The sequence below is a fragment of the Zeus faber genome (genome assembly GCF_960531495.2).
Source record: "Zeus faber genome assembly, chromosome: 2".
Classification (NCBI taxonomy): Eukaryota; Metazoa; Chordata; class Actinopteri; order Zeiformes; family Zeidae; genus Zeus; species Zeus faber.
Genome location: NC_137189.1, coordinates 52,540,234 through 52,567,688, shown reverse-complemented (window position 1 = coordinate 52,567,688; position 27,455 = coordinate 52,540,234). Strand labels below are relative to the sequence as shown.

Sequence of the window (27,455 nt, the reverse complement as noted above, 5' to 3'; positions counted from 1 at the left end):
GCAGCACAGGGGTGTTTTGGTCTCACTTGTCTGTGAAAACGTTCTTCTCCTGATCGTTATGGATTACGAGAAGCGGGTGGAGGAAGCTCTGAATCATACTTCAGACCTTAATCTGACCAGTGCGATAGATCCAAGTCAGTGTTAGCAGCGCATACTGGACTTAATTTTCCGCAATGATAATCAGTTCTCCCATAGCGACGTGGAAAACGACAGCGCTGCTGAATCTGATATTACTCCGAACTTGGAGAACATTTCAAACAACGGATTTCAAACTTTACGTGACGATGAACTATATTTACATTTATCAGACGCTTTTATCCAAAGCGACTTACAATTATTCAAACACCGACGGACGCAGCCATCAGGAACAATTAGGGGTTAAGTGTCTTGCTCAAGGACACTACAGCATGCTAGCAGGAGGAGCCTGGGATCAAACCAGTAACCTTTAGATTACTAGACGACCAGCTCTACCTCCTGAACTACCATTACCCCATGAAAATGAATATTTTCAAGAACAACCGACACCGGAGGACACCGACGACACGTCCCTTGAAGAAGAAGAAGAAGTCAATGACGTGATGAGGTCCGTTGAGGTTGGTGACAGATTTGAGACTCATTTGAGATTTGAGATTATGAGAGACTCATAATACTGATAGACTCTACATTTTGTTGTGTTGTCCGTACTTTTAAAACCCAAAATAATTACACTTTTATAAAACATGTCTATTCTTATTGTTAAAAAAATACTTTTTTAAAAACAAAATGAGTTGTGTGTTGTTGAGCTGTTGGTGATTGGCCCATTCAGCAGTATGCTAAATAGTCATGAGGCTTTGTTTGTCCTCCAACCCCATTTGCATTCTCGGAGCTAAATGAAGCTGGTGAAAGTAAAACTTTGGAGTTGATTATCTCAGAAACACAGCTTGCCACACCCTTGTCATTAATAAGTTATCGCTTTAAAAATATTTTCTTGATTTGCACAAGTGATACCTTGTTTGGAAGCTCTGATTCCCCACTTTCAAATGATGCAAAAGGGTTAGAAAAAAAAAATCTCAGTCCGTGGAGCACCTTCGCTGCTGCCGAGCAAGCTGCTCCGCCCTCGCTGCAGGAGCTCCAGGCTCCACAGACCGACAGAGTTCCAGCCTGGTCCGCCCTCAGCCTTCAACATTCACTACCAAATTGTCCCTGTTTCACACTTGTTTTCAGCACTTACACAGAAGTTGATCATGTTCTGTCCACTCATTACCTAACCCAATAAAAAACAAATGCACCACGAAACATAAGCGATAATAATATAAATAATATATATAATATATTACGACGAATATAATTATACTTCTACTACTACAACTACTACTATTACTACTACTACTCCTAATATTATTATTACTAATAATAACAATAATTATAATAGCATTACTAATAATTATAGTATTACTATGACTAATAATATTGTTATTAGTACCATGACTAATAATAATAATAATAATAATATCATTGCTACAATTAATAACAATATTACTACTATTAATAACAATAATAATAACAATAATAATGATAATAATAATAATATTAACAATAACAATAATAATAATAATGACAACAGTTGTCTACAGTGACGTAATGATGTGGCTCTCGGACCCGTTTTTCAAACAAATCAAAGCAAATCTGTTCTTAGAAGGTTTGCAAGTTGAACCAACTGCAAACCGGCACCAGCACCAGCACAGAACCAGAACTAGGTTTGGGTCAGTGGAAAAGGGGTACTTGTGGAGCTCCGCATGGTGTTGGTGATGGTGTGGGTGGTGCTCACCCTCGGGGGTCCAGCAGGTCCCGGACCTTCTCGTTGTAGATCTCCAGGTAGGAGACCTCCACCGTGAAGCTCTCGCCCTCCACGGCCTCCTGCAGCGTCCGCTCAAACAGAGCCCTGCAGACCCGAGGGATCAGGCCCGGCTGCTCCTCAGAACCCATCATGGTGTAGGACTTCCCAGAACCTGGGGAACCATAACCAGAACATTACAGAACCTATCATGGTGTAGGACTTCCCAGAACCTGGAGAACCACAAAAAGCAGGAAACATGGAGGGATGGATTGACTGATCCCACCAGGATGGAGTGAGTGAGGGATGGCGTGATAGAGGGATGAAGTGATGAAGGGATAGAGTGATAGAGGGATGGAGTCATAGAGGATGGAGTGAGTGAGGGATGGATGGAGTAATATTGGGATGGAGTGAATGAGGGATGGATGGAGGGATGGAGTAATAGAGGGACGGAGTGACTGAGAGCTGGAGGGATGGATGGAGCGATGCAGGGATGGAAGGAGTACACAGACCCATAGCTCCCACTGCAGGTCCAGCTTGCAGTACCGTGCATGTCCCGCTTGCAGTACCGTGCAGGTCCAGCTTGCAGTACCGCGCAGGTCCCGCTTGCAGTACCGTGCAGGTCCCGCTTGCAGTACCGTGCAGGTCCAGCTTTCAGTACCGTGCAGGTCTCGCTTCCAGTACATTGCAGGTCCCGCTTGCAGTACCGTGCAGGTCCAGCTTTCAGTACCGTGAAGGTCTCGCTTGCAGTACCTTGCAGGTCCAGCTTGCAGTACCGTGCATGTCCCGCTTGCAGTACCGTGCAGGTCCAGCTTGCAGTACCGCGCAGGTCCCGCTTGCAGTACCGTGCAGGTCCCGCTTGCAGTACCGTGCAGGTCCAGCTTTCAGTACCGTGCAGGTCTCGCTTCCAGTACATTGCAGGTCCCGCTTGCAGTACCGTGCAGGTCCAGCTTTCAGTACCGTGAAGGTCTCGCTTGCAGTACCTTGCAGGTCCCGCTTGCAGTACCGTGCATGTCCCGCTTGCAGTACCGTGCAGGTCCAGCTTGCAGTACCGCGCAGGTCCCGCTTGCAGTACCGTGCAGGTCCCGCTTGCAGTACCGTGCAGGTCCAGCTTTCAGTACCGTGCAGGTCTCGCTTCCAGTACATTGCAGGTCCCGCTTGCAGTACCGTGCAGGTCCAGCTTTCAGTACCGTGAAGGTCTCGCTTGCAGTACCTTGCAGGTCCCGCTTGCAGTACCGTGCAGGTCCAGCTTACAGTACCATGCAGGTCCTGCTTGCAGTACCGTGCAGGTCCAGCTTACAGTACCGTGCAGGTCCTGCTTGCAGTACCGTGTAGGTCCAGCTTGCAGTACCGTGCAGGTCTCACTTGCAGTACCGTGCATGTCCCGCTTGCAGTACATTTAGTCATTTAGCAGACGCTTTTATCCAAAGCGACTTACAAGGGAGAATAACATTCAAGCTACATTGCGACAGAGATAAGTGTAACAACAACATTAGTGTAACAATAAATACTGCAAGGTGGTGCTAAGTAATTGTAGGTTAGGACAGGAGGTACTCACTGAAGAGCTGGGTCTTCAAGTGCTTCTTAAAGACAGAACAGATTTTTGGCAGCTCGTTCCACCAACGTGGAACTACAAATGAGAATAGCCTGGATTGCCGTGGCTGTATGGCCGGCAGAGCCAGGCAACGCTCATTTGACGAGCGCAGCATCCGGGGGGCAACATGTGCTCTTACAAGAGCATTTAAGTAGGCGGGAGCATTCCCAGCAATCACTCTGTAGGCCAGCATCAGAGACTTGAACTTGATGCGGGCGGCTACAGGTAACCAGTGGAGCTCGATGAGCAGCACTGGTTACCTGTACCAGTACCGTGCAGGTCCCACTTGCAGTACCGTGCAGGTCTCGCTTGCAGTACCGTGCAGGTCCAGCTTTCAGTACCATGCAGGTCTCGCTTGCAGTACATTGCAGGTCCCGCTTGCAGTACCGTGCAGGTCCAGCGTGCAGTACCGTGCAGGTCTCGCTTGCAGTACCATGCCTGTCCTGCATGCACTACCATGAAGGTCCAGCTTTCAGTACCGTGAAGGTCTCGCTTGCAGTACCTTGCAGGTCCCGCTTGCAGTACCGTGCAGGTCCAGCTTACAGTACCGTGCAGGTCCTGCTTGCAGTACCGTGCAGGTCCTGCTTGCAGTACCGTGCAGGTCCAGCTTACAGTACCATGCAGGTCCTGCTTGCAGTACCGTGTAGGTCCAGCTTGCAGTACCGTGCATGTCCCGCTTGCAGTACCGTGCAGGTCCAGCTTGCAGTACCGTGCAGGTCCTGCTTGCAGTACTGTGTAGGTCCAGCTTGCAGTACCGTGCAGGTCTCACTTGCAGTACCGTGCATGTCCCGCTTGCAGTACCGTGCAGGTCCCACTCTCAGTACCGTGCAGGTCCCGCTTACAGTACCGTGCAGGTCCAGCTTTCAGTACCGTGCAGGTCTCGCTTGCAGTACCGTGCAGGTCTCACTTGCAGTACCGTGCATGTCCCGCTTGCAGTACCGTGCAGGTCCCACTTGCAGTACCGTGCAGGTCCCGCTTGCAGTACCGTGCAGGTCCAGCGTACAGTACCGTGCAGGTCTCGCTTGCAGTACCATGCCTGTCCTGCATGCACTACCGTGCAGGTCCAGCTTTCAGTACCGTGAAGGTCTCGCTTGCAGTACCTTGCAGGTCCCGCTTGCAGTACCGTGCAGGTCCAGCTTACAGTACCGTGCAGGTCCTGCTTGCAGTACCGTGCAGGTCCCGCTTGCAGTACCGTGCAGGTCCAGCTTTCAGTACCGTGCAGGTCTCGCTTGCAGTACATTGCAGGTCCCGCAGTACCGTGCAGGTCCAGCTTTCAGTACCGTGAAGGTCTCGCTTGCAGTACCGTGCAGGTCCAGCTTACAGTACCGTGCAGGTCTCGCTTGCAGTACCGTGCAGGTCCAGCTTTCAGTACCATGCAGGTCTCGCTTGCAGTACATTGCAGGTCCCGCTTGCAGTACCGTGCAGGTCCAGCGTGCAGTACCGTGCAGGTCTCGCTTGCAGTACCATGCCTGTCCTGCATGCACTACCATGAAGGTCCAGCTTTCAGTACCGTGAAGGTCTCGCTTGCAGTACCTTGCAGGTCCCGCTTGCAGTACCGTGCAGGTCCAGCTTACAGTACCGTGCAGGTCCTGCTTGCAGTACCGTGCAGGTCCCGCTTGCAGTACCGTGTAGGTCCAGCTTGCAGTACCGTGCATGTCCCGCTTGCAGTACATTTAGTCATTTAGCAGACGCTTTTATCCAAAGCGACTTACAAGGGAGAATAACATTCAAGCTACATTGCGACAGAGATAAGTGTAACAACAACATTAGTGTAACAATAAATACTGCAAGGTGGTGCTAAGTAATTGTAGGTTAGGACAGGAGGTACTCACTGAAGAGCTGGGTCTTCAAGTGCTTCTTAAAGACAGAACAGATTTTTGGCAGCTCGTTCCACCAACGTGGAACTACAATCTGAATAGCCTGGATTGCCGTGGCTGTATGGCCGGCAGAGCCTGGCGACGCTCATTTGACGAGCGCAGCATCCGGGGGGCTACATGTGCTCTTACAAGAGCATTTAAGTAGGCGGGAGCATTCCCAGCAATCACTCTGTAGGCCAGCATAAAAGACTTGCACTTGATGCGGGCGGCTACAGGTAACCAGTGGAGCTCGATGAGCAGCACTGGTTACCTATACCAGTACCGTGCAGGTCCCACTTGCAGTACCGTGCAGGTCCCGCTTGCAGAACCGTGCAGGTCCAGCTTTCAGTACCGTGCAGGTCCAGCTTTCAGTACCATGCAGGTCTCGCTTGCAGTACATTGTAGGTCCCGCTTGCAGTACCGTGCAGGTCTCGCTTGCAGTACCATGCCTGTCCTGCATGCACTACCGTGCAGGTCCAGCTTTCAGTACCGTGAAGGTCTCGCTTGCAGTACCTTGCAGGTCCCGCTTGCAGTACCGTGCAGGTCCAGCTTACAGTACCGTGCAGGTCCTGCTTGCAGTACCATGCAGGTCCTGCTTGCAGTACCGTGCAGGTCCAGCTTACAGTACCGTGCAGGTCCCGCTTGCAGTACCGTGCAGGTCCAGCTTTCAGTACCGTGCAGGTCTCGCTTCCAGTACATTGCAGGTCCCGCTTGCAGTACCGTGCAGGTCCAGCTTTCAGTACCGTGAAGGTCTCGCTTGCAGTACCTTGCAGGTCCCGCTTGCAGTACCGTGCAGGTCCAGCTTACAGTACCGTGCAGGTCCTGCTTGCAGTACCATGCAGGTCCTGCTTTCAGTACCGTGCAGGTCCAGCTTACAGTACCGTGCAGGTCTCACTTGCAGTACCGTGCATGTCCCGCTTGCAGTACATTTAGTCATTTAGCAGACGCTTTTATCCAAAGCGACTTACAAGGGAGAATAACATTCAAGCTACATTGCGACAGAGATAAGTGTAACAACAACATTAGTGTAACAATAAATACTGCAAGGTGGTGCTAAGTAATTGTAGGTTAGGACAGGAGGTACTCACTGAAGAGCTGGGTCTTCAAGTGCTTCTTAAAGACAGAACAGATTTTTGGCAGCTCGTTCCACCAACGTGGAACTACAAATGAGAATAGCCTGGATTGCCGTGGCTGTATGGCCGGCAGAGCCAGGCGACGCTCATTTGACGAGCGCAGCATCCGGGGGGCTACATGTGCTATTACAAGAGCATTTAAGTAGGCGGGAGCATTCCCAGCAATCACTCTGTAGGCCAGCATCAGAGACTTGAACTTGATGCGGGCGGCTACAGGTAACCAGTGGAGCGAGAGCAGGTCCTGCAGGTCCCACTTGCAGTACCGTGCAGGTCCCGCTTGCAGTACCGTGCAGGTCCAGCGTGCAGTACCGTGCAGGTCTCGCTTGCAGTACCATGCCTGTCCTGCATGCACTACCGTGCAGGTCCAGCTTTCAGTACCGTGAAGGTCTCGCTTGCAGTACCTTGCAGGTCCCGCTTGCAGTACCGTGCAGGTCCAGCTTACAGTACCGTGCAGGTCCTGCTTGCAGTACCGTGCAGGTCCTGCTTGCAGTACCGTGCAGGTCCTGCTTCCAGTACCGTGAAGGTCTCGCTTGCAGTACCGTGAAGGTCTCGCTTGCAGTACCTTGCAGGTCCCGCTTGCAGTACCGTGCAGGTCCAGCTTACAGTACCGTGCAGGTCCTGCTTGCAGTACCGTGTAGGTCCAGCTTGCAGTACCGTGCATGTCCCGCTTGCAGTACCGTGCAGGTCCAGCTTGCAGTACCGTGCAGGTCTCGCTTGCAGTACATTGCAGGTCCCGCTTGCAGTACCGTGCAGGTCCAGCTTGCAGTACCGTGCAGGTCTCGCTTGCAGTACCGTGCATGTACTGCTTGCAGTACTGTGCAGGTCCAGCTTGCAGTACCATGCAGGTCCAGCTTGCAGTACTGTGCAGGTCCCACTTGCAGTACCGTGCAGGTCCAGGTGGAACAGAGTGTTTTCTTTTCAGTTTAGTGCTGATTGATGTCAGAGGGACAGAACGTGGCCCAGCTGGGGGCGCTGCTCTCGGACTTACCCGTTTGGCCATAGGCGAAGAGGCAGGCGTTGTATCCCAGGAAGGCGTTTTCAAGGAGGCTCCGCCCCAGAGCCTGGAATACTACTTCCTGTCCTGGAACACAACACTTCACATTAGAATATTACAGTACTACTACAGCCTCGAAAATAAATGACAAAGCAGCTGATCCAACGTGATCAATATCATTCTGATCAGACTAATCCATAAACAAATCCCACTGACCTGCGTATCGATCAGTCTCAGCTTTGTCCATTGACCAGAAGCAGTAGTCGTACACAAACACCTACAGTAGTACAGTACAAAGTAGAAATAGTCAGCTTGCACACTAGTACAGTGTAATAGTGTGTAATAGTGATATAAATATGGATACGAACCTTGGGCTGATTCCTGGAAAACACACAAAATAATAGTTTGAATCATATTCACAACAATAACAACTGAGATTAATATATATTTTCCAACAGCTGTTGGACCACATATACATCCATACATACATACATACATACATACATATATACAGTACATACATACATACATACATACAGTTCTGGCACCACATGCCACCCAAGTGGTGTTTTAGGGCCCTCCGGCACAGAGACACAGGCGACGCCGGGTTATAAACACCAGTTTATTGTAGAGAGTGGGCTAGCTGGAATTAACCCAGGAGCAGGATGTCATGACACGGGCTCATATCCTGAGTACGTGTGGGGCTGGGGGTTTTACCTGTTGCTTGTTAGACCAACCAACTCGCAACGGGTATGCAGCCACCCTGATCCCAATCACCTAGATCCAGGTCCGGTGTGGCTGCTCACCACACCATCCCCACATAACCCCGACTCCAAACTCAGGCCAGCGAGACTACCTGGCCAAACCCCCCCCCACCAAGCAGAGAAAAGAAAAACACGTCTAAAACACAGACTCTGACATAGGGTTACTAAACTAATTTCCAAAAAGAAATGAACTGGTCCCCTGGAACACCAAGGTCGACCGGCTTCCTTCCCCCAGAGCGACGATGCAGGCTCCCCTCTTCTCTTCTGGTGCCTGTGACCTTGAGCTGCTGTGTTTGCTGGTGAAGGCATGGCCGGTCTTGGCTGTCGCGGGGGCTGCTTGGAGGGGGTGGCCTAGCTGCCAGGCTGTTGGATGGTCTTGGTGATGGCTGCTGGGCGGAGAAGCTCGCTGCTAGCAGTTACCTGTGGTGGTTGCTGAGTCTGCTTCTGTTTGTGCTGGGGCCGCCCGTTGACCCGCTGGTGGCTCCAGGGTGTTTTCCGACGGCCCCTCTGTGTCCCTTCCCCATGCAGGATAGTCGCTGTTCAGGTGGCAGTTTCGCCACAACACGTCACCCAAGTGGCGTCTTAGGGCCCTCCGGTACAGAAACACAGACAACGGGAGATTGTAAACACCAGTTTATTGTGAAAGAGTTGGCGAGCTGGAATTAGGCCAGGAGCAGGGAGAACATGTCATGACACGGGCTCATATCCTGAGTGTTTGTGGGAATGTGGATTTTAACCTGTTACGCATTAGAACAACCAACGGGCAACAGGTATGCAGCCACCCTGATCCCAATCACCTAGATCTAGGTCAGGTGTGGCCGCTCAAACCACACCACACCACATACATTTATACATACATACATAAATGCATACATACACACAGTACATACATTCAGTATACATACATACATAATTATAGTACATGTATACAGTACATATATCCATACATACATACATTTTGCATCTGTCTCTCCGGTGGCAGAACAGTGTGTTTTTATTTAACTTTAGGTCATACATACATACATACATACATACATACATAATTATAGTACATGAATACAATGCATACAGTACATATATTACATTACATGACATTTAGCAGACGCTTTTATCCAAAGCGACTTACAATTGTTCAAACACCGACGGACGCAGCCATCAGGAGCAATTAGGGGTTAAGTGTCTTGCTCAAGGACACTACAGCATGCTAGCAGGAGGAGGCTGGGATCCAACCAGCAACCTTTAGATGACTAGACCACCAGCTCTACCTCCTGAGCTACCATCCTCTTACACACACACACACACATATACACAGACACACACACACACACACACACCACACTCAACAGACTCATTACATTACATTACATTTAGTCATTGATCAGACGCTTTTATCCAAAGCGACTTACAGTTGTTCAAACACCGACGGACGCAGCCATCAGGAGCTAAGTGTCTTGCTCAAGGACACTACAGCATGCTAGCAGGAGGAGCCTGGGATGGAACCAGCAACCTTTAGATCACTAGACCACCAGCTCTACCGCCTGAGCTACCATCCCTGCCATATATCCATACATACAGTACATAAATACATACAAACATACATACATACATATAGAGTACATGCATAGAGTACATACATGCCTGTATACATACATATATACGTACATACGTACAGTACATTCAGTACACACACACACACACACACACACACACACACACACACACACACACACACACACACACACACACACACACACACACACACATACATACATACATACATGCATACATACATAATTATAGTACATGAATACAGTACATATATCCATACATATAGTACATGCATACAATACATACATTCCTACATACATACACATATACATACATACATACATACATACATACATACATACATACATACATACACACAGTACATACATACATACATACATACATACCTACAGTACATACAGCCAATACATACATATGTACATACATGTATACAGTACATACATGCATACATACATACATACATACACACATACATACATACATACATACATACATACATACATACATACATACATACATACATACATACATACATACATACATACATTTTGCATCTGTCTCTCCGGTGGCAGAATAGTGTGTTTTTATTTAACTTTAGGTCATACATACATACATACATACATACATACATACATACATACATAATTATAGTACATGAATGAAGTACATGCATACAGTACATATATCCATACATACAGTACATACATATAGTACATGCATACAATACATACATTCCTACATGCATACATGCATACATACATACATACATACATACATACATACATACATACATGCATACATACATACATACATAGATACAGTACATACATGCAGTACTTACATGCAGTACTTACATACATACATACATACATACATACATACATACATACATACATACATACATACATACATACATACATACATACATGTACAGTGCATACACACATACAGTACATACATACATACATACATACATACATACATACATACATACATACATACATACATACATACATACATACATACATCATACCTACAGTACATACAGTCAATACATACATATGTACATACATGTATACAGTACATGCATACATATATACAGTACATACATACATACATACATACATACATACATACATACATACATACATACATACATACATACATACATACATACATACATACACACACACCCACATGCATACATACATACATACATACATAGATACATACATACATACATACATACATACATAGAGAGTACATGCATACAGTACATACATACCTGTATACATCCATGTATACGTACATACATACAGTACATACAGTACATACATACATGCATACATACATACATACATACATACATACACACAGTACATACATACATACATACATACATACATACATACATACATACAGTACATACAGCCAATACATTGCATCTGTCTCTCCAGTGGCAGAACAGTGTGTTTTTATTTAACTTTAGGTCATACATACATACATACATACATACATACATACATACATACATACATACATACATACATACATACATACATACATAATTATAGTACATGAATACAGTACATGCGTACAGTACATAAATCCATACATACAGTACATACATACATACATACATACATACATACATACATACATACATACATAATTATAGTACATTAATACAGTACATGCATACAGTACATGTATACAGTACATGTATCCATACATATAGTACATGCATACAATACATACATTCCTACATACATACATACATACATACATACATACATACATACATACATACATACATACATACATACATACATACATACAAACATACATACATACATACATACATGTACAGTACATACACACATACAGTACATACATACATACATACATACATACATACATACATACATACATACATACATACATACATACATACATACATCATACCTACAGTACATACAGTCAATACATACATATGTACATACATGTATACAGTACATGCATGCATACATACATACATACATACATACATACATACATACATACATACATCATACCTACAGTACATACAGTCAATACATACATATGTACATACATGTATACAGTACATGCATACATACATACATACATACATACATACATACATACATACATACATACATACATACATACATACATACATACATACATTTTGGTTAGACCTGGTGCTCCGGCTCGGACCACGGTGCTCTGGCCCGGACCCTGTGCGCTGTGCGGGGCATGTGCTGTTGGTAGAGTCCAGACGAAGCCTCTTCCAGAGTAATGTGTCTGTTTGTTTTTTGTTTTTTTAATTGGCATATTTCTGTCCCTGAGTACGCGGAGCCATGCTCTGTGTATATGGACGCATACGCTCAACATTGTTATTAAAAATAATACATTTCATATATACATATATACATCGGAAACAATACTTTTTTTTTTGGATGTAAATCAATGACTCAATACTCTACTGTGATTCAAGGTTTTTCTTTTTACAATTCAATCATTAAATAAAGATATGTTATTAATATCAATTACTGCATGAAATCATGTCATTTCATCGTAACACATAGGCGTGGCTGACAGCAGTGCATATGTTGACTGTATCCACGTTTGTGTTGGTCATACAATAATGATGAATGATTTATTGATTGTTTTTAGTGAATAATAGAGAAGATGAGGAACTTAAAACAAATCATCATTAACCGATAGTTATTGAATTATACACACTAGTTATACACCTAGTTATAATAGTTATCAAGCTAGACATACTAGTTATTTCACAATCTAGTTAAACTAGACAACAAGTTGCTTTATGAAAAAATGAGATTATCAATGCTCACGTTGTATCACCACATTGAGCAACAACTATTTATTATGTATTGTTAGATGTTGATATGAATGAATCATGTGTATTTATTCATGTGATAGAAACCGTTCATCCTGAAAGGAAGAGCAGTAAAGGAAGTACAGACTGGACCGGACCCACTGGACTGAACTGGACTAGACCAAACTGGACTGAAATGGACTGAACTGAACTGGACTAGACCGGACTGGACTGAAGCGTCTTCATGACGATTAAAAATAGAAGCAGCTCTCAGTTGTTTTGGTGCAGCTGCACTCAGATCTATTTTAGACTCAGAGCGTTTATCACCCCGTGCAGCAACCATTATCAACTAAGAAGCTTTCAGTCAGTTGGGGGTTGCCAGGTATGATCTGGCAACCCATCAGTAGCAGCATGCTGAGCTCCTCAGCTGATCCTCACTGCTGCTGGAGGAAGTCAGCTTCAATTAAAACAACAAGGATCTGCTTTGATGGCTTCATTTTCACACGTCATGAAGACGCAGGAAGCATCTTAAAGGGACCTGATCTGAAAAGACCAGATCTTATTTGAAGACGATAAGATCTGGTATGCAAACTCACTTTTTCAGTGCTTGTGCACATCCATGTGGGTCTGTGATGGAACTACTACCACACACACTGTGGAATAATATAACACTGTCTGGTTGCTGTGATCTGTCTGTTTCAGAGGACGTGGTGAAGCCAGCCGTTCAGCTCTGAGTCTCAGTGCTACGTCACACTGAAACTCAGTAGAACGAGGCTCCAAAGCCTTAGTGCTCAAAACAGATTTATTGCTCATATCAGATTTTTTTGTTTGGCTGTTCACATTACTTTTTAAATGTCGCCAAAATCAGATTCCAGTGTGAACTTGGTACGGTCCTGAACTAACCCGCATGTGCAGGACGACAATAAGGAAGAGATCTTACCCAGCACGCTGTTGTACAGTGTTGGGCTCGGTTCAGCTTCTGGTTTCATACGTAATCACTGACCGGTTACCATACCACCCCCAAGTGTCCCCAAATACTTATGAGGTCCAACCTTAGGCACCGATTTATGTTTCTGGCAGTGGGTGCTATGGGGGAGCTTCTTTTGTTTTGTTAAATGAGGAAATGTAGTAAAGTAAAATACATCCAAAATAAAATCACAATGTTTGTATTTGCTTAACATAGAGGAACGGCACACAAGATCACTCTCTCAAGATTCAAGATTCAAGATTCAAGAGGTTTATTCGTCACATACATATACATACTTTCATACATATATGCAGTGAAATGTAATGCACGCACCCGGTGATAACACACAATATGTCCTAGGAACAATTTCTTTCTCATAGACCAACTAACTGACTCCTAAAATGTAATACAGTAAGTCGAATACTTAGAATAAAGTAAAAATATATAGAATAAAATAAAATACAATAAAATAAAATGAGATAAAATGGAATAGATAGAAGGAATATGCTTATGTATAGGCAATTATGTATATACAGATATGTGCATTAAAGTGTCATGTGAATAAAGTGAGGTAGTGTTTGGGATAATACAGCACAGTATACAACAGTACGGCGCAGCAATACGGCATCACGAACAACCCTGAACAGTGATACAGTATGCGGTACAGTATGCTACATATAGTACAGTAGGTAGTGGAGCCTATGTGTATGGCTCAATGAGGACCCCTGGTGAGGTCAGCGTTGACAGTTCTGATGGCTTGAGGGAAGAAACTCCGTCTCATTCTCTCCGTTCTCGCTGTGTGACTGCGGAGGCGCTTGCCTGACCGCAGCAGCTGGAACAGTCCGTTGTTGGGGTGATGAGTATCCTTCATGATGCTGCAGCTCTGCTGCTACACCTCCTGGTGTATAACTCCTGCAAGGGGGGAGGGTAGTTCCAGTGGTACGTTCAGCTGAACGCACCACCCTCTGCAGGGCCCGCCTGTCCTGGGCAGTACAGTTCCCAAACCAGGCAGTGATGTTGCCTGTCAGGATGCTCTTCACTGCTCCAGAGTAGAAGGACTTGAGGATCCACACCGAGACCCTGAATTTCCTCAGCTGCCTGAGGTGGTAAAGACGCTGCCTCGCCTTCCTCACCAGAGTGTCTGTGTGTACAGTCCATGTTAAGTCCTCTGTGATGTGGACTCCCAGGTATTTGAAGCTGCTCACCCTGTCAACAGAAATCCCGTTAATCACCAAGGGCACATGCGTCCTCGATTGTGGTCCTCGCCTAAAGTCCACAATCAGCTCCTTAGTTTTGCTGATGTTCAGGTGGAGGCTGTTGTCCTGGCACCAGAGTACCAGGTCAGCCACCTCCTCGCGGTAGGCCTTCTCGTCGCAGTCGGTGATCAGGCCCACGACAACGGTGTCGTCAGCAAACTTGATGATGGTGTTGGAGCTGGACCTGGCCACACAGTCATGTGTGTACAGGGAGTACAGGAGGGGGCTGAGGACGCAACCCTGGGGGGATCCTGTATTCTGGGTGAGGACGCTTGACGTGTGCTTCCCCACCCTGACCACCTGGGGGCAGGCTGTGAGGAAATCCAGGATCCAGGCGCACAGCGGAGCATTCAGTCCGAATCCTTCAGCTTGACATTCATTCTGGTGGGGACTATACTGTTGAAGGCTGAACTGTAATCGATGAACAGCATTCTCACATAGGCCCCCTTCTGGCCATCCAGATGCGTGAGCGTGGTGTGCAGTACCTGGGAAACCGCGTCATCCGTGGATCTGTTCTGCCGGTACGCGAACTGCAACAGGTCCAAGGTGCGGGGAAGGGAGGCGCAGATGTAATCCTTAATCAACCTCTCGAAACACTTCATGACCACTGAGGTGAGGGCCACTGGACGGTAGTCATTCAGGCAGGCAGGAGAGGCGATCTTCGGGACAGGAACGACGGTGGACCTCTTGAAGCAGGACGGGACCACTGATTCAGCCAGGGAGATGTTGAATATTGTGGTGAACACCGGAGCTAGCTGGTTAGCACAGGTCTTCAGTACTCGCCCAGATATGCCATCTGGGCCCGCAGCTTTCCTGGTGTTCACCCGAATCAGAGCCCTCCTGACCTCGTGCACGGACACTGAGAGTGCGCGCTCATCCCCAACAGTGTAACTCCAATTAGTCGGCGAGCCAGCGGTGTTGTTGCCAGACTCAAACCGCGCATAAAAGGAGTTCAGTTCGTTGGCTAGGGAGGCGTCCACATTTGTGGCTGGGGAGGGGCTGCTCTTGTAGTTAGTGATCGTCCGCAGCCCCTCCCACAAGCGTCTCGTGTCCCCCCGCTCCATCTGTAGCTCCACGGTCTCTCTGTACGCCCGTTTGGCATCCTTCACCGCCCTCCGCAGATTGTACGATGCCGCTTTTTAATTGTCCATATTTCGAGATACAAGACCGTCGTTGTAAGCGGCTGCGCGAGCATTCAGAGCGTAGCGGATGGATTTATCGACCCATGGTTTCTGGTTTGGAAATATCCAAACTTTCACCGTGGGAATGATGCTATCTGCTAGCTTAGTCACAAAACTCACTGCCACCTCCGTAAACTCGCTGACGTCACATGAACTTGTTTGGAACATGACCCAGTCCACGTCAGTCAGAGCGTCCTAAAACGCAGCCTCTGATTGGTCCGTCCACTGCTTCACTTCCCTCGTCACCACCAGCTTGCGCGATCAGAGGCCTGTAAACGGGAACCAGCGAGATTGTGGTGTGGTCAGATTTCCCAAAAGCAGGGAGGGAGACGGTCTTGTATCCGTTCTTGTACCGTGTGTAACAATGGTCCAAAGTTCTATCTCCCCTGGTGGCACACGTGATGTGTTGGTGGAAATTAGGCAGAACTTTTTTTAAGGTTGGCCCTGTTAAAGTCCCCAGTCACCACCACAGCTGCGTCGGGATGTTTGTTTTGAAATCCGCACAACACATCGTACAGGACCGACAGAGCTGCGTCGGTGTTTGCTTGTGGTGGGATATAAACGACTGTAATGATGAACGTGCTAAATTCTTAGGGGAGATAAAATGGACGGCATAGGATGGTCAGCTGTCTCAGGTTCGGCGAGCAGGAGTGGGAGAGAAACTTGGTGTTCAAATACTAAAATGTGCAAAATTCAACCAGAGCACCGGCGCAGGCAACCGCAGGGGGCAGCGCCACAATCGTCCTCTCTCATACGTCTCCATTACGCGTGGAGAGAGGAAACACACACGCACACGCACACACCACACACACACACACACACACACACACACACACACACACACACCAAACACACACACCACACACACACACACGCACACACCCCACACACACACACACACATCACCACACACACACACACACACACCCCACACACACACACACACCACACACAAACACACACACACCCCACACACACACACACACATCACCACACACACACACAAACACACACACACCCCACACACACACACACACATCACCACACACACACACAAACACACACACACCCCACACACACACACACACACACACACACACACCCCACACACACACACACACATACACACACCCCACACACACACACACCACACACACACACACACACACCCCACACACACACACACACACATACACACACACACACACCCCACACACACACACACACACATACACACACCCCACACACACACACACCACACACACACACACACACACCCCACACACACACACACACACACACACACACACACACACACCCCCCACACACACACACACACATACACACACCCCACACACACACACACCACACACACACACACACACACACACACATACACACACCCCACACACACACACACCACACACACACACGCACACACACCCCACACACACACACACACACATACACACACCCCACACACACACACACCACACACACACATACACACACCCCACACACACACACACCACACACACACACACACACACCCCACACACACACACACACACACATACACACACCCCACACACACACACACCACACACACACACACACACACCCCACACACACACACACACACATACACACCCCACACACACACATCACCACACACACACACACCACACACAAACACACACACACCCCACACACACACACACACACACACACACACCCCACACACACACACACACACATACACACACCCCACACACACACACACCACACACACACACGCACACACCCCCCACACACAGACACAGACACAGACAGACACACACACACACACTATTTCAGATCCAGTGCGATTGATAAAACATTGGGGATGCCCGTCCCTCACGACACCTCGCCCTCTACAGGTGGACTGGGTCTGTGCCGTGACGTCAACCAGCCACATGGCTAACCTGCTTACATTTAATTAACCAATGAAATGCCAGATATTTATTCGGCACCGCTTTCAGCCAATCATTTGTTAGACCATAAGTACTAAGGGAACGTATACTTACACATCATTAGATAAACTATAAAACAGGGATGTTCTCAACAGAAGACACTGTATTTCAAACTAAAACCAGACGGACGGCCACCGAGCACGGCGGCACACCAGCCTGTCCCTGCACCGACCACCTCCATCGCAGCTGTCTTCCATGTTTGTTTTCACAGAGTTACTCCTGCCAGAGCAGAATTAGTGACGAATGTCGTGCTACAGTGACATAAAAGTCGCATAAATTGCGATTTGAGAGTTAGGACTTAAGTGGCATTGAAACCATGTGACCTGCATATGATTTAAAACCACATGTCAAAGTATCCTAAATCCCAATCGAAAAGAACAGATTCCATGTGATTTGTTCACACTGTCATGAAAAAACACATCTGAGTCGCATATAGGCAAAACAATGGGATTTAGGAGCCTTTGGCCTGCAGTGTGAACATAGCTTCAGCACCGCCGGTAAAGAAACTGCAGACGGCAGAAATGCAAGTATATAAAAAGTAATTCTATGAAACCAGTTAAAGCCTGTAGAAACCAGTAGTAACCAGTAGAAACCAGTAGAAACCAGCTGAAACCAGTTGAACTGGTAGAAACCAGAATAAACCAGTAGAAACCAGTTGAAACCGTTTGAAACCAGCTGAAACCAGCTTAAACCAGCTGAAACTAGTTGAACTGGTACAAACCAGTAGAAACCAGTTGAAACCGTTTGAAACCAGCTGAAACCAGCTTAAACCAGCTGAAACTAGTTGAACTGGTACAAACCAGTAGAAACCAGTTGAAACCGTTTGAAACCAGTTGAAGCCAACTTAAACCAGCTGAAACCAGTTGAACTGCTACAAACCAGTAGAAACCAATTGAAACCGTTTGAAACCAGTTGAAACCAGCTTAAACCAGCTGGAACCAGTTGAACTGCAACAAACCAGTAGAAACCAGTAGAAATCCGTTGAAGCAGTAGAAGACGGCTGCTCACCTGTGCTCCCCCTGGTGGAGGCCTGCGGTGGCAGGGCGCAGCACGGTACGGTTCCCCTCCATTTCCACCACACTCCTGCTCTTCTGCTCCTTCTCTGAAAACACAACCACCATGTCACTACAGAAACCCTGACATACTCTAAAACATCGGAGCTCAAGACCACGATCAGAGCTTTAACACAACATTTATACACCAAACTCCAGGACCGTCCCTGAATGACTTTCCCTGACTTTCCCTGACTTATCAGGACCTGGAAAAGCTTTTCACTCTTCTGTGTGCACACAGAGCCTTGCACATGCAGAACAGCAGAAGAACAACAGAGGAACAACAGAGGAACAACAGAGGAACAGCAGAGGAACAACAGAGGAACAGGAGGAGAACAGTAGGAGAACAGTAGAGGAACAGCAGAGGAACAACAGAGGAACAACAGAGGAACATCAGAGGAACAACAGAGGAACAGCAGAGGAAAAACAGAGGAATAACAGAGGAATAACAGAGGAACAACAGAGGAACAGTCGGGGAACAACAGAAGAACAACAGAGAAACAAAAGAGGAACAGCAGAGAAAAAACAGAGGAATAACAGAGGAACAGTAGGGGAACAACAGAGGAACAACAGAGGAACAGTAGAGGAACAACAGAGGAACAACAGAGGAACAGCAGAGGAACAACAGAGGAACAACAGAGGAACAACAGAGGAACAACAGGGGAACAGTCGGGGAACAACAGAAGAACAACAGAGGAACATTAGAGGAACAGCTGAGGAACAACAGAGGAACAATAGAGGAACAGCAGAGGAACAACAGAGGAACAGTTGAGGAACAGTTGAGGAACAACAGAGGAACAGCAGAGGAACAACAGAGGAACAGCAGAGGAACAACAGAGGAACATCAGAAGAACAACAGAGGAACAGCAGAGGAACAACAGAGGAACAACAGAGGAACAACAGAGGAACAACGGAGGAACAGCAGAGGAACAACAGAGGAACAGCAAAGGAACAACGGAGGAACAACAGACGAACAGTCAAGGAACAGAGGAACAACAAAGGAACAGCAGAGGAACAACAGAGGAACAACAGAGGAACGGTAGAGGAACAACAGAGGAACGGTAGAGGAACAGCAGACGAACAAGAGAGGAACAGCAGAGGAACAACAGAGGAACAGCAGAGAAATAACAGAGGAACAACAGAGGAACAACAGAGGAACAACAGAGGAACAGCAGAGGAACAGCAGAGGAACGGTAGAGGAACAACAGAGGAACAACAGAGGAACAGCAGATGAACAAGAGAGGAACAACAATGGAACAACAGAAGAACAATAGGAGAACCGTAGAGGAACAACAGAGGAACAGCAGAGGAACAACAAAGGAACAACGGAGGAACAACAGAGGAACAGCAGAGGAACAACAGAGGAACAACAGAGGAACAACAGAGGAACAACGGAGGAACAGCAGAGGAACAACAGAGGAACGGCAGAGGAACAACAGAGGAACAACGGAGGAAGAGTCGAGCAACAACAGAGGAACAACAGAGGAACAGCAGAGGAACAACAGAGGAACAACAGAGGAACAGCAGAGGAACAGTAGAAGAACAACAGAGGAACAACAGAGGAACAGCAGAGGAACAACAGAGGAACAGTTGAGGAACAACAGAGGAACAGCAGAGGAACAACAGAGGAACAGCAGAGGAACAACAGAGGAACAGCAGAGGAACAACAGAGGAACAACAGAGGAATAACAGAGGAACAATGGAGGAACAGCAGAGGAACAACAGAGGAACAGCAAAGGAACAACGGAGGAACAACAGAGGAACAGTCAAGGAACAACAGAGGAACAACAAAGGAACAGCAGAGGAACAACAGAGGAACAGCAGAGGAACAGCAGAGGAACAACAGAGGAACAACAGAGGAACAGCAAAGGAAAAGCAGAGGAACAACAGAGGAACAGTAGAGGAACAACAGAGGAGCAACAGAGGAAGAACAATGGAACAGTGGAGGAACACCAGAGGAACAGTAGAGGGACAACTGAGGAACAACAGAGGAATAGAAGGAGAACAAGAGAGGAACAACAGAGGAACAACAGAGGAACAACAGAGGAGCAACAGAGTAACAACAGAGGAACAGCAGGGGAACAACAGAGGAACAACAGAGAAACAAAAGAGGAACAGCAGAGGAACAACAGAGGAATAACAGAGGAACAGTAGAGGAACAACAGAGGAACAACAGAGGAACAACAGAGGAACAGTAGAGGAACAACAGAGTAACAACAGAGGAACAGCAGAGGAACAACAGGGGAACAGAGGAACAACAGAGGAACAGCAGAGGAACAACAGAGGAACAACAGAGGAACAACGAAGGAACAGCAGAGGAACAGTCAAGGAACAACAAAGGAACAACAAAGGAACAGCAGAGGAACAACAGAGGAACAGCAGAGGAACAGCAGAGGAACAACAGAGGAACAACAGAGAAACAAAAGAGGAACAGCAGAGGAACTACAGAGGAACAGTAGAGGAACAACAGAGTAACAACAGAGGAACAGCAGAGGAACAACAGGGGAACAGAGGAACAACAGAGGAACAGCAGAGGAACAACAGAGGAACAACAGAGGAACAACAGAGGAACAGCAGAGGAACAACAAAGGAACAGCAGAGGAACAACAAAGGAACAACAGAGGAACGGTAGAGGAACAACAGAGGAACAGCAGAGGAACATTAGAGGAACAGCTGAGGAACAACAGAGGAACAATAGAGGAACAGCAGAGGAACAACAGAAGAACAGTAGAAGAACAGTAGAGGAACAACAGAGGAACAACAAAGGAACAACAGAGGAACAGCAGAGGAACAACAGAAGAACAGTAGAAGAACAGTAGAGGAACAACAGAGGAACAACAAAGAAACAACAGAGGAAACACAGAGGAACAGCAGAGGAACAACAGAGGAACAACATAGGAACAACAGAGGAAAAGCAGAGGAACAGCAGAGGAACATCAGAGGAACAACAGAGGAACAGCAGAGGAAAAACAGAGGAATAACAGAGGAATAACAGAGGAACAACAGAGGAACAGTCGGGGAACAACAGAAGAACAACAGAGGAACATTAGAGGAACAGCTGAGGAACAACAGAGGAACAATAGAGGAACAGCAGAGGAACAACAGAGGAACAGTTGAGGAACAGTTGAGGAACAACAGAGGCACAGCAGAGGAACAACAGAGGAACAGCAGAGGAACAACAGAGGAACAACAGAGGAACAGCAGAGGAACAGCAGAGGAACAACAGAGGAACAACAGAGGAACAGCAGAGGAAAAACAGAGGAATAACAGAGGAAAAACAGAGGAACAACAGAGGAACAGTCGGGGAACAACAGAAGAACAACAGAGAAACAAAAGAGGAACAGCAGAGGAACAACAGAGGAATAACAGAGGAATAGTAGAGGAACAACCGAGGAACAACAGAGGAACAGTAGAGGAACAACAGAGGAACAACAGAGGAACAGCAGAGGAACAACAGAGGAACAACAGAGGAACAACAGAGGAACAACAGGGGAACAGCTGAGGAACAACAGAGGAACAACAGAGGAACAACAGAGGAACAACAGGGGAACAACAGAGGAACAACAGAGGAGCAACAGAGGAACAACAGAGGAACAGTTGAGGAACAGTTGAGGAACAACAGAGGAACAGCAGAGGAACAACAGAGGAACAGCAGAGGAACAACAGAGGAACAACAGAGGCACAGCAGAGGAACAACAGAGGAACAACAGAGGAACAGCAGAGGAACAACAAAGGAACAACGGAGGAACGGTAGAGGAACAACAGAGGAACAGCAGACGAACAACAGAGGAACAACAGAGGAACAACAGAAGAACAGTAGGAGAACAGTAGAGGAACAACAGAGGATAAACAGAGGAACAACAGAGGAACAACAGAGGAACAGCAGAGGAACAACAGAGGAACATCACAGGAACAACAGAGGAACAGCAGAGGAAAAACAGAGGAATAACAGAGGAATAACAGAGGAACAACAGAGGAACAGTCGGGGAACAACGGAGGAACATTAGAGGAACAACAGAGGAACAGTCGGGGAACAACAGAGGAACATTAGAGGAACAGCAGAGGAACAGCTGAGGAACAATAGAGGAACAATAGAGGAACAGCAGAGGAACAACAGAGGAACAGTTGAGGAACAGCAGATGAACAACCGAGGAACAGCAGAGGAACAACAGAGGAACATCGGAGGAACAACAGAGGAACAGCAGAGGAACAACAGAGGAACAACAGAGGAACGACAGAGGAACAACAGAGGAACAACGGAGGAACAGCAGAGGAACAACAGAGGAACAGCAAAGGAACAACGGAGGAACAACAGAGGAACAGTCAAGGAACAGAGGAACAACAAATGAACAGCAGAGGAACAACAGAGGAACAACAGAGGAACAGTAGAGGAACAACAGAGGAACGGTAGAGGAACAGCGGACGAACAAGAGAGGAACAACAGAGGAACAGCAGAGGAACAACAGAGGAACAGCAGAGGAACATCAGAGGAACAACAGAGGAATAACAGAGGAGCAACAGAGGAACAACGGAGGAACAGCAGAGGAACAACAGAGGAACAGCAACGGAACAACGGAGGAACAACAGAGGAACAGTCAAGGAACAACAGAGGAACAACAAAGGAACAGCAGAGGAACAACAGAGGAACAGCAGAGGAACAGCAGAGGAACAACAGAGGAACAGCAGAGGAAAAGCAGAGGAACAACAGAGGAACAGCAGAGGAACAACAGAGGAACAGTAGGAGAGCAGTAGAGGAACAACAGAGGAACAACAGAGGAAGAACAATGCAACAGTGGAGGAACAACAGAGGAACAGCAGAGGAACAATAGAGGAACAACAGAGAAACATAAGAGGAACAGCAGAGAAACAACAGAGGAATAACAGAGGAATAGTAGAGGAACAACCGAGGAACAACAGAGGAACAGTAGAGGAACAACAGAGGAACAACAGAGGAACAGCAGAGGAACAACAGAGGAACAACAGAGGAACAACAGAGGAACAACAGGGGAATAGCTGAGGAACAACAGAGGAACAACAGAGGAACAACAGGGGAACAACAGAGGAACAACAGAGGAGCAACAGAGGAACAACAGAGGAACAGTTGAGGAACAGTTGAGGAACAACAGAGGAACAGCAGAGGAAAAACAGAGGAACAGCAGAGGAACAACAGAGGAACAGCAGAGGAACAACAGAGGAACAACAGAGGAACAGCAGAGGAACAACAGAGGAACAACAGAGGAACAGCTGAGGAACAACAAAGGAACAACGGAGGAACGGTAGAGGAACAACAGAGGAACAGCAGACGAACAACAGAGGAACAACAGAGGAACAACAGAAGAACAGTAGGAGAACACTAGAGGAACAACAGAGGAACAACAGAGGAACAACAGAGGAACAGCAGAGGAACAACAGAGGAACATCAGAGGAACAACAGAGGAACAGCAGAGGAAAAACAGAGGAATAACAGAGGAATAACAGAGGAACAACAGAGGAACAGTCGGGGAACAACAGAGGAACATTAGAGGAACAACAGAGGAACAGCTAAGGAACAACAGAGGAACAATAGAGGAACAGCAGAGGAACAACAGAGGAACAACAGAGGAACAGTCGGGGAACAACAGAAGAACAACAGAGAAACAAAAGAGGAACAGCAGAGGAACAACAGAGGAATAACAGAGGAACAGTAGAGGAACAACAGAGGAACAACAGAGGAACAACAGGGGAACAACAGAGGAACAACAGAGGAGCAACAGAGGAACAACAGAGGAACAGCAGAGGAACAACAGGGGAACAGCCGAGGAACAACAGAGGAACAATAGAGGAACAACAGAGGAACAGTAGAGGAACAACAGAGGAACAGTAGAGGAACAACAGAGGAACAACAGGGGAACAACAGAGGAACAGTAGAGGAACAACAGTGAATAACAGAGGAACAACAGAAGAACAGTAGGAGAACAGTAGAGGAACAACAGAGGAACAACAGAGGAACAACAGAGGAACAGCAGAGGAACAACAGAGGAACATCAGAGGAACAACAGAGGAACAGCAGAGGAAAAACAGAGGAATAACAGAGGAATAACAGAGGAACAACAGAGGAACAGTCGGGGAACAACAGAGGAACATTAGAGGAACAACAGAGGAACAGCTAAGGAACAACAGAGGAACAATAGAGGAACAGCAGAGGAACAACAGAGGAACAACAGAGGAACAGTCGGGGAACAACAGAAGAACAACAGAGAAACAAAAGAGGAACAGCAGAGGAACAACAGAGGAATAACAGAGGAACAGTAGAGGAACAACAGAGGAACAACAGAGGAACAACAGGGGAACAACAGAGGAACAACAGAGGAGCAACAGAGGAACAACAGAGGAACAGCAGAGGAACAACAGGGGAACAGCCGAGGAACAACAGAGGAACAATAGAGGAACAACAGAGGAACAGTAGAGGAACAACAGAGGAACAGTAGAGGAACAACAGAGGAACAACAGGGGAACAACAGAGGAACAACAGGGGAACAACAGAGGAACAATAGAGGAACAACAGAGGAACAGTAGAGGAACAACAGAGGAACAGTAGAGGAACAACAGAGGAACAACAGGGGAACAACAGAGGAACAGTAGAGGAACAACAGTGAATAACAGAGGAACAACAGAGGAACAGCAGGGGAACAACTGAGGAACAGTAGGAGAACAGTCGGACAAAAGTAGGAGAACAGTATGAGAACAGTAGGAGAACAGTATGAGAACAGTAGGAGAACAGTATGAGAACAGTAGGAGAACAGTAGAGGAACAGTTCCTCACCTCTCCTGGTGGGGGGTCGGACTCGCACCGCTACCTTCACGTTGGAGTCGTTCTGTGGTTTCTCCTCCATGGTTGGGAGGTTGGAGCTGGAACAGAAAATACTTTAAATACACACAGACCAACACCCGAAGTACGTGGTTGGCATTTTGACTGAAGTAAAAGTATATAAGTACTTGGTAAAAGTACTTATATACTTGTGGTATAACAGAGTATTTCTAATAGAGTCACAATCTGGTTCCTTGTCTCAGCCGCATTGTGGTGTTTTGTATAATATTCTATAAATCCCTCAGAAAATTTGAAAAAAAAGCCGATATTTGCTTTAAATGTAGTTGAGTAAAAGCCGGGTTTATATTTTCTATTTATATTTCTATTATTTTATTAATAATAAACTAGTTCAGTACAGATCAAGGTACTTGAGTACAGGAAGTACTTTTACTTTGTCACTGTTTTGCTGTTTGTGAACACGACCCAGCAGGTTATATGTTGTTTTATGAATTATTATCATAGATATTATATCTTGTATCATGGATCATTATAATACATATTATATGTTGTATTATGAATCATTATATAAGACATATTATTTGACATGTTAAACAACACACCCTGTAGATTCCGTCCGCACGGAGCAGCTGCTTTGGATTAAACACTGTTTAGTTGTTTTCATGAAGCTCCTTCACTATGAAGATGAATTAAAGTGCAGATAAATATGAAATATGCTTTTAAATCATATTATTCCTGTTTTTCCAAACTCACCTGCTGCTTCCTGGAACTGACCGCAGGGATTATCCCAGACTGATCTCCACAGCACCCGGATGGACATATCGCTGCTGCTGGGCGATCCACATGCTGTGCACATCTACGGCGCTGCGCAAACACAGCCAAACGGATCAAACCAGGGAGTTCATGCTTTATGTTGCTTTACCTGTTAAATTATATTTAATATGATAGAGAATAAAAGTCAAACTGTTTGGAATATTCGTCATATCCGTTTTTATGAACAGAAATGTCAATTTATCAGGGGTCGTTTGCCTTTACGTATTTTTACGACAGTTGTGTGTGTCGCACGGCAAATGCCGTGTTCCGATTCAGCGTGGAGGTGTTGACGGGTGTGGATGTTTTTCTCACTTTATTTCACACATTTGGACAGTAAAACAGGTTTTATTTCACATATTTGGACAGTTAAACAGGTTTTATTTCACACATTTGGACAGTAAAGCAGGTTTTATTTCAGCCCGACTGGACAAACATGGGGAAGCCGAGGAAGAAGAGTGAGTGTTTATTTTTCCGAAAGCTGCCAGTACGTTTCAGTAGTACTTTAACACTATTTAACAATATTTAACAGTATATAATACAATTAAATAATATTAGAACTATTTAATACTATATAATACTGTTTAATACTATACGAAACGATACAATATTATACAATTCTATAAAATACAATTTAATAGGATATGATACAATTTAATACTATATGATACTATTTAGTACTATATTATACTATATTAAACTATAATACTACAATACTGTACAGCAGTACTGTAATACTATGCTAATGTCAGTCCCAGTCCAGTAGTATTATAGTATTACAGCACTA

The 27,455-nt window shown here is 46.2% G+C and overlaps 2 protein-coding genes across 3 annotated transcripts in view; one reads left to right on the top strand and one right to left on the bottom strand.

Annotated features, from left to right (window-relative positions):
• LOC307248080 (kinesin-like protein KIF13B) overlaps window positions 1-25,906 on the bottom strand; it is a 67,488-nt gene extending 41,582 nt beyond the window's left edge. The window contains exons 1-6 of the mRNA XM_080024292.1: window positions 25,856-25,906; window positions 19,011-19,104; window positions 7,759-7,771; window positions 7,607-7,667; window positions 7,385-7,477; window positions 1,808-1,988 (exon numbers count right to left, since the gene is read on the bottom strand). Coding sequence (XP_079880418.1) covers window positions 1,808-1,988; window positions 7,385-7,477; window positions 7,607-7,667; window positions 7,759-7,771; window positions 19,011-19,072 — 410 coding nt within the window. The 5' untranslated portion in view covers window positions 19,073-19,104; window positions 25,856-25,906. The remainder of the gene's footprint in view (window positions 1-1,807; window positions 1,989-7,384; window positions 7,478-7,606; window positions 7,668-7,758; window positions 7,772-19,010; window positions 19,105-25,855) is intronic.
• Window positions 25,907-26,951: 1,045 nt separating this feature from the next.
• elp3 (elongator acetyltransferase complex subunit 3) overlaps window positions 26,952-27,455 on the top strand; it is a 37,560-nt gene continuing 37,056 nt past the window's right edge. Inside the window, exon 1 of one of the 2 annotated variants that reach the window (XM_079996580.1) lies at window positions 26,952-27,126. In XM_079996580.1, the coding sequence (XP_079852706.1) occupies window positions 27,105-27,126 (22 nt within the window). In that variant the 5' untranslated portion in view covers window positions 26,952-27,104. Of the gene's footprint in view, window positions 27,156-27,455 lie in introns of both variants that reach the window. The other variant, XM_079996581.1, reaches the window with a different exon arrangement.